The sequence below is a fragment of the Nannospalax galili genome, unplaced genomic scaffold (assembly GCF_000622305.1).
Source record: "Nannospalax galili isolate Female #2095 unplaced genomic scaffold, S.galili_v1.0 scaffold158, whole genome shotgun sequence".
Taxonomy (NCBI): Eukaryota; Metazoa; Chordata; class Mammalia; order Rodentia; family Spalacidae; genus Nannospalax; species Nannospalax galili.
The window spans coordinates 983,257-991,905 of NW_008345290.1; the positions used below are offsets into that span (position 1 = coordinate 983,257).

Below are 8,649 nucleotides of genomic sequence, written 5' to 3' on the forward strand. Positions count from 1 at the left end.
AAAAACTAGATAATGAGAGTAGTCCTGTGTCTGTTAAAGAAACTGAAATTGCCAATAAAACTTTGAAGAAAGAAATCCCTGGGTCCAGATGACTTCATTGTCAAATTATACCATATAAGGAAGAAATAATGCTATATATACTGTCTAATTAATGAGTGAACACTTCCCAACTCATTGCAGGAGGCCCATATTGTCATAATAAATCCAAACAAAGACATCTCTAGAGAAAAAAATGCTACAGATCAGTATCGTGTTGATCATATTAGCAACCAAAACCCAGCAACTTGTGCAGAAGATAATGCAGTAGAACTAAGATTGATTCCAGCCTTCAAAGTCCGAACATTTGAAAATCCACCAAGCGATGTGATTCACCATAGTAATGATGAAAGAAGAAAATTTCAAATAAATGATACAGTAAACATTTGGCAAGATTCTATTTTTACAAAACTATCATAAAACTGAATTGAAAAGAACAACACAAATTTAGCAGCTTAAAATAGTATTCTTATTTTATAGTTTCATTAGGTCACAAATCCCAGGGCCTGCTTAGGTTCTCAAAGACCTTGAATCAGAGTGCAGCAGGGCTACACCAACTTCCTAAGGCTCTGGGAAGGAATCTGCTTCCAAACTCGTTCAAAATGTCAGCTCCTTGCTGTTGAGTTGGGTTCCTGCTTTCTTGCTGGTTGTCATTTGTGAGCAAGTGTTTGCTCTCCAGCATTGCCCATATTTCTTCTCATATTTGCCGTGTTACGCCTTCTAGCAGCTCTGGTTAGGGCCCTCTCACACTACAGAAGGTTTTCTTGAACAGCCCATATGATTAAATTGGACCCACCTAAGACAATTCAGAATAGTTTCCCTCTATTAAGTTCTATAACCTGTTTAAAGCTGCAAAGCCCCTGTTAACTCTGTATCAGTTACAGCATCCAGGGATCTGGCCATGCACATCTTTGTAGGGTCATTCTGCCTACCAGAGTAGCCAGTATCAACAGATTGGATAATTAGCTTTAATTAGAAAAAGTAATCATGAATTGTGGAGAAACATATATTGAAATACTTTAAATAATTTGACTATAAAATTATATCATCTATAGTTAATGTAAGCATTTTTTTGTATCCTTGAAGCAACACTGATCATACATGCTGAAGGTAATTATTTGAAACAACAGAAAGAGCTTCTCTCTGGAAGAGGATAATGAAATGAATGAGTCATTTCTCTAGTGAAAGTGTAATTGTACAATATAATCTGAATATTTGAGAGTCTAGCCAGCTGCCTTGTTTCTTGAAGTAATTTGATACCCACACTTTCCTGTAGACAGGCTAAAAAGTCCACACTAAACTTGTCACCTTTGTTTTGGACTTATTTGTTTATCACCAAGTAGCTGCAGGCTAGAATTTGTGGTTATTTTGTTGTTGTTTTGGTCTTTTTGAGACAGGGTCTCTCTGTAGCCCCAGCTGGCATGGTACTCACTATGTAGACCAGGCTGGCCTTGAACTCACAGAGATTCACCTCCCTCTGCCTCCCAAGTGCTGTTATCAAAGGCATGCGCCACCACGCCTGGCTGAATTTGTGTATTTTTTAATTGGCGTGCTAGATCTACTTGCCCACAAATACTGCAAAGAGATTGGAAGTTCCTTAAAGTCAGAGATTCTCAGTTTTTCCTGCCACCAGTGCCTAGCATAGATTGTTTTACACATATTTTCTAGAAAATGATCAAGTTTATGAACATTATAATTAATAAATATTTGTTAGACAGCCTCTGTGTAAAAATCGATCTCCAGCTGTGGACTTAGAGAAGGACCCCATGCCTTAGGCCATCACTACTTGGTCTGTGATAAATCAGACCTTTGGTTGTTATAAAATCATGGCAGTCTGCAGTTGCACTGTGGTGATATAGCATGAAGCCCAGACTATAAATTAGGTGTCTTAAGTCTTACTTTGTTACATGAATAAACAGTGGGACTTCCAGTCAACTTAATTTCTGAGCCTCAGTTTACCTATCTGTAAAATGAAAACATTAAACAAGATCTTCAGGATTTCTTCAGCTTGAAAATATATATAAACTGAGAAATTTTCTTTTAAAATAAAATGGGAAAATTGAAGCTGGGCATGGTGGTGCATGCCTTTAATCCCAGCACTCAGGAGGCAGAAGCAAGTGGATCTCTGAGTTCAAGGCCAGCCTGGTCTACATAGTGAGTTCAGACCAGCAGGGCCTACAGGGAGACCCTGTTTCAAAAAGACAAATAAATAAAATGGGAAAATTGAAGATCTAGGAACTTCAAGATTATCGATTGTATTTAATTTTTCACAATTGCTAAGTTTCAACATTCATAATTTTTAAAGTTCCATTTTTTCAGAAATTTGCTTGCTTTTATTTTGAATGCTTCTGAGAATTTTTTCCAATGCATTTATTTAGCCTTTAAATTTTCAACATGATGGCGAAAAAAATTTATATTGTAAATGCAAGCATAATTAAAGGGAGATCTGATGTGGACAAACTTGAACTTACAGATTTTCTCTTCATAAGTCAGAAGCAGGGCAAGAAAAAAAAGATCAGCCACTTGAATTTGTATATTATCTAAGTTCTGTTGTCATACTAGGAAAACAGCATTTCACTATCATAACAATTGTGGGAGGAAAGACTAAGCTGATAAGTTACCCTTTGTAAACATCAGGTAACAGTTAACCAAGTTTTCATGTGCTGTATCCATTATACCTAAAGATAAAAGGACTTTTTTCTCTTTTTAGTTAGTATTTAATTTTTACTCCAAAGTATATATGTAGTTCCAGTTAGAACTATCTTATATTTTTGGAGAAACGTATTTAAGGATCAAAATCGCACTATTCTGTGAAAGCTTAAAGCTGTATTTGATTTGAGATGTACTATATTCCTGACTCCCATTTTTGCCTTATAAAAAACTCAGTATACTATTAAATTCTTAAAGTAGTTTCTAAGATACATCATACCTTTCACAGTTAGAAGTGAGACCCAACTACCAGTTTTAAAGTAGTGCAGGCAGAGCCTTGAACATTATTTTGTTCAAGTTGCCAGAGATTTTCAAGTACTCATTTATAGGAATCCTCTTACTTTGTGGACGGAGAAATTGAGGTTTAGGGTGGCTATTTGACTTGTCCCAGCTTTTATTTCCAGTTCGTGGCAAAACCAGAACTTTGAAAACTCAAGTTGTTTAGTGTCAGCCACATGGGTTGCTTTTTTTGCATTGTTTGCTTGACAGCATTTCTTTAAAACAGAAAGGGTTAGTAGTTGATAGTTAATGGTAGAGGGTGTACCTAGCATGAATAAAGACCCTAAGTTTGGTCCCTAGCAGCAAAAAAACGGGGAAAAATTGCTGTGTACCGCCTGAACTAAGAAAAAAAAAAAAATCATACCTTAGAAAAAGTGTGATATGCCCAGAAGAGAAATAGTCAAAAATAATAGTTGATTTAATTAAAGTGTATATAACTTCATTTACTTTTATGTTTACAGGAGAGAAGAGATTTGAATGTCCAGAATGTTCTAAAAGGTTTATGCGGAGTGATCATCTTTCCAAGCATGTCAAAACACACCAGAATAAGAAAGGAGGTGGGACAGCTCTTGCCATTGTTACCTCGGGAGAACTGGACTCATCTGTCACAGAGGTGCTTGGCTCCCCACGAATTGTCACAGTTGCAGCCATTTCTCAAGATTCGAATCCAGCAACACCCAATGTTTCAACAAACATGGAAGAATTCTGAAAAGTTACTTATAACAGAGACCTCTAGTGCTGCACTTACGTTTACACATCTTTGAAAATCTGGAAATGGGCTGGTCAAGTGGATTACAGAGTAGGAAATCATGTTTCATTCTTGGCTTCTTTAAGTATTCCAGGGTCTTGGTTCAACACATGAAGTGTTGAATATTTAAAAAAAAAAATAGGAAAAGAAAACAAATATACTGGAAACAGAAAAGTATTTCCTCCATGCTCTTAGTTGTAGTTATTTGGAAATATATCACACAACCTTTAAAGAGAATCTCCCCCTCCTTTAACATCATCATGTGTTAACATGTTTAAAGAGAGACCTCACAAGTTTGCAGGCTGGACCTTCACTGGGCTTACTTTGTTTGGAAATACTTTGTTATAAATTCAGTCAGTAATAACTTACATGTATTTCTTTTTCTCTATAGCACAGAAAACAGATAGTTAGCTGATAATGCAGATAATAATGTATTTCCTTAGCTTGATATTTGGAAAAATCACTTCAAAATGGTTTTGGCCGTCTTTTCTAAATACTAAAAATTCTTCAAAAGTTAAATTAGGTAAGTTCCCAAACAGTAATCTGAGATGTACCTCAGATCTTTATTACCACTACATTATAGTAGTGTGTATGCAGACAATCAGTGAAACTCAATTACTGTCTCCACTTTGGAGACTTAGGAGGAACTTAGAGCTAAATCTTAGGTTAAATTTTAGATTTGAAACCTTAGGAAAATGCGGGGAAACAAAATTGATAGAACAGAACTCATGATAGCTTCAGAAAAATAAAATGAAGTTAACACAAGATGTTTTAAAGTTAGGATAACTGTGTTCCTAACCCTATGTTGAACTACAAAATTTCATTTTAAATGTTTATATTGGAAATATTTGCATAGATTCCAGATCTGTGTGAGTTCATATTCTGTAAATATGAGTTATGTTGACAATGTGCAGAATTCTTTATGTTTTGACTTGGTAGCCAAAGAAAGAATTATTATACTTTTTCAAGGCCATCAGAAAAGTATTTTCAGTACATCATAATTTTGTTTTCCTTTACTAAAAATTGGCCAATCCCATTTTATTTCTAGTACTGTGTTAGAAGGTTAATTAGGAATTTATATCACAGTGATGTCTTTATGTTGTATTGATAACAGAATTTTCCCTAAAAATCTAGACGGCCTAGCAAATATATAATAGATATGATATTATGAAGCAAAAATTATTTTTGGAAAACCAGAATATGTTTGAGTCAAATAGTGACTGAAAATATATTTCATTGTTTATGCAAGAATCTTAGAGAGAATGTCTTATTAGGAAAGGTGGCCAAACGTTTCATATGAAAAATAATTGGGTTATTCTAATAGATTAAAGATTAGTAAGACACTTCACGTTTTTCAAAAGTCTTTACACAGAGTCATAACTATTGAAATTGACCATTTGGAAACTAAAGTTTTTACCTACTTGATTTATTAATACCATTGGTTTGGGGACTGTTTGAATATGTTTTCTTGTGCATTCTTTATTGTTTCAGGAAAAGTACTACTCATGCGAATTCTCTTCCAAAATCGTGATGTTTCTTGTATTTTTGATGGAGAGATACTGTAATGATCACTGTTTACACTATGTACACTTTAGGCCAGCCCTTTGTAGCGTTATATAAAACTGAAGGCCTTTTGTGCTTTCAGTTTGTATAAAAAAGCTTTGAGATTAAAGGAAAAAAAATTTTTACACTGTGGTTATAAATTTCAAGTTTCTTAAAGCTTTTGTAGACTTGTAACAAAGTCTTTAAATTTTAGTTGGATTTTGTAAATTGTTTTGTATATTTTATTTAATGTACTCTGAACAACTGATGTATCTGGCTTTAAAACATCAGAATCAGTTTGTTTTGTTTGGTACAGAGGAGCATTTGGTAGTGTTAATTTTAATTTTATTATATAGAAGCTGAAACATCAAATATATATTTTATCTATCATGCTACACAATCAGTGCTATAAATTTTTTTATGCAAAGAAACTTTCTTAATGTTGTAATCATGTTTCCTCCAAGCGATGCTTTCTGTTGACACCAAGTATGAGCACTCTGCATCATTATTCCACGAGCCAGGTTCAATGCAAACCTATGTATGCTCATCAGAAGTAGAAGTTATTTTTAATCATCAATGAGGCCTATTAGCAATTTAGCAAATTGAATCTGGATAAGTTTGTAGTGCATAAAATAATGTGTTAGCAGGCACATTTCATCCCTGAAATTAGAAATATTTTGACAGTCTGTTCTGCATACCATTCTGAGTCCACTTTTCTGTCTTCTAACAATCGTAAATTTCAGTGTCCTTTATTTGACTCAGTGGGATATAGCTGTAATAGGGCACAGATGTGCAGTAGAGTCTTGTTTAATGGCAATTCACTGCTCATTCCCTTTGCCACCGTTATGAAACTTTTCTTTGTTGTAATTATCAGTGCAAAGCTATATATTTATCATGGTAGAACTCCAGTGTTAGAATAGTTTCTTCTCACAGTATACTTTCTTTGGTTAGGTTTGTGTATGTGTTGCTGATAACATTGGAACTTGATGTTAAGTCATTATTTATCACACTCATGAGAGCAGTAATAAAATGTGTAATCTAGGAGAAAAAGTTAATTTGTCAAACTTAGATAAGCATGGTGTTTAGGTCCTATTTTTCAATTTTATAACTGTTTTATTGCAACAATATTTGTATTTAAGTCTCCATTTTAATGCCTTGTGATGTTTTTTTTTATGCATGTCACTAAGTTGTCATCCCACATAAATTGATGTGCAGCATAGGGTATTAAATCTACATAATGATTTTAAAACAGAAATAGTTGATGGTAAAATGTAAATGTTTTGCAAAAATTCCTTATAAAAAGTTTCGTAGTAACATTTCACTTGTAAATTTTTTGTAAAAAAGAAAATGGGGGAAAAAAAGATGAATCCAGAAAAATACTTGTTTCCCATATCCTAGAATTTAGACAATTACTCTGCCAGCAAAGCCTCTGGGGCTGTAATTGACATTTTTACAGTGATGATTTGTATGAAATTTGTTTTTTGTGGATTTGGAAATAAAATCATGTACAAGTTGTTGCCTGCAATAACAATTGCAAGTAACCTATTAAAAATCCCCTTGGGTTTAACATGTTTCATTTATGTATACTATAAAGCAGCAATAAATTGTTTAAACTATCAGCCTTCTCACCACGATGAACACTGAAAAGTTGAATGCCTCTCACTAGAAAACATATTAGCAACCCTTTTTCTAAAAAAAATTATTTATTTAATAACCACATACTGAGAAGAAGCATTTCATTACAACAGCATTGACATATAGTCAATAACGATTTCCAGAGCTAAGATACATCTCTTTCAAAATTGGCTGTAAATTTTTAGGTTTACAGTTGAATTATTATTTATACAATATTGTACTCAGTATACACCCTATAAGACATAAAATTAAATGAGGTTTTAACTTTAAAAAAAAGGTTTCTATTTCATTATTAAAATACACAGTTTCAGCCGGCTGTGGTGGCGCACACTTTTAATCCCAGCACTCAGAAGGCAGAGGCAGGTGTATCTCTGTGAGTTCAAGGCCAGCCTGGTCTACATAGGTCCAGGACAGCTGGGGCTGCAGGGAGACCCTGTCTCAAAAAGACAAAAAATAAATAAATACACAGTTTCATACAGAAACATTCATTTTTAATGCAATTGACATTAAGATGTTTGCACATGCATTTCTAATCTCTATATATCTGATTATTACTAGTCACAGTCAGTTACTTTTTACTTTCTGTGGCATCTGAGCATGCATAGAAAGCTGTCAAGTAGATTTCAATGGTAATGTTTTTCACAGCTAGTTATTAAGGAGCAAATTTTTATGCTTTGAAGAATTATTTTTTTCTAATCATTTTTTTTTTTAGCAACCCTTCTTAATCCTGGTATTAAGAGCCAGTCAACATTTCTCTGAACATACCAACAAAGAATACCAATTTAAATTGCATGTTAAATTGTGAACATTGCTGTAGACATTTATGGAAATAAATTTTGATTTAGAGACACTTTTTACTTAAATATTTTTAGGCAATAATAAGCCAGAGCTGTCTTTCCCTTCTGACAGAGACGGGCACATTCCTGAAGAACCTGACTTACATAATGAATACATAGTGGTACAACTTCAGTGAATGTTATTTCTAGGCCTTCAGATATAGCAGTATAGCAGAATGCTAAGTGGAAAGAGAAACTGCCATGAGATTCAGGCGGTCTGTACATCTGTAGTAAGTAGGGTTGTGTGATGCATGGATACATAGCTTGTACAGCAAAGCCCTAAAAGCCCCAATGGCTATAACATATGTACACGCATTATGTCCTAACCATGGCTGAACCAAGAAACAGTTAAATTTATGCTACTTTGCCAAATAAGAAATAAATTTATCAAAAGATTTTCTGTCAAAAGTAAAGGTGTCGTCTTGACCCTACTTCTTAATTATGCATAGTTCTTATTCCTGCCCTAGATCCTCCTTTATTTAAACCTAAAATTCATGTCAGTCCCTCAGAGATGAACTCGGGGTCACTGGGCCTCTTCATCTGTTCCCTTACCAGTATGCACTGATTAAATTTCTACCTTTCGTCCCCCCCCCCAAGATATGTATTTCAATTACCTGAAAGATTTACATTTTTAACATCAGGGTAGCACTGCATAAAAGGAGATAATGAAACTCAAAGCCCGAAAATTTCTTTCTTTAATACAGCAGTGCTCTGGTTTTTGAACTAGGATTTGCAGCCACATGAACAAGAATGAATTTTTGAAATTCACTCTCGTAGTTACTACATGAACCTATTTGCTGTAATTAGGAAGGCTCAAACAGTGGATACAGCCACTCTCCTGTAATGTCTGGTTAGTTGCCATTT

General features: G+C 34.2%; 1 protein-coding gene across 3 annotated transcripts in view; it reads left to right on the forward strand.

Annotated features, from left to right (window-relative positions):
* Sp4 (Sp4 transcription factor) overlaps positions 1 to 6,933 on the forward strand; it is a 78,240-nt gene extending 71,307 nt beyond the window's left edge. For 2 of the 3 annotated variants that reach the window (XM_008841452.3, XM_029567553.1), the window contains exon 6: positions 3,486 to 6,933. In XM_008841452.3, coding sequence (XP_008839674.1) covers positions 3,486 to 3,733 — 248 coding nt within the window. In that variant the 3' untranslated portion in view covers positions 3,734 to 6,933. The remainder of the gene's footprint in view (positions 1 to 3,485) is intronic. The other variant, XM_008841453.3, reaches the window with a different exon arrangement.
* Positions 6,934 to 8,649: the final 1,716 nt, after the last annotated feature.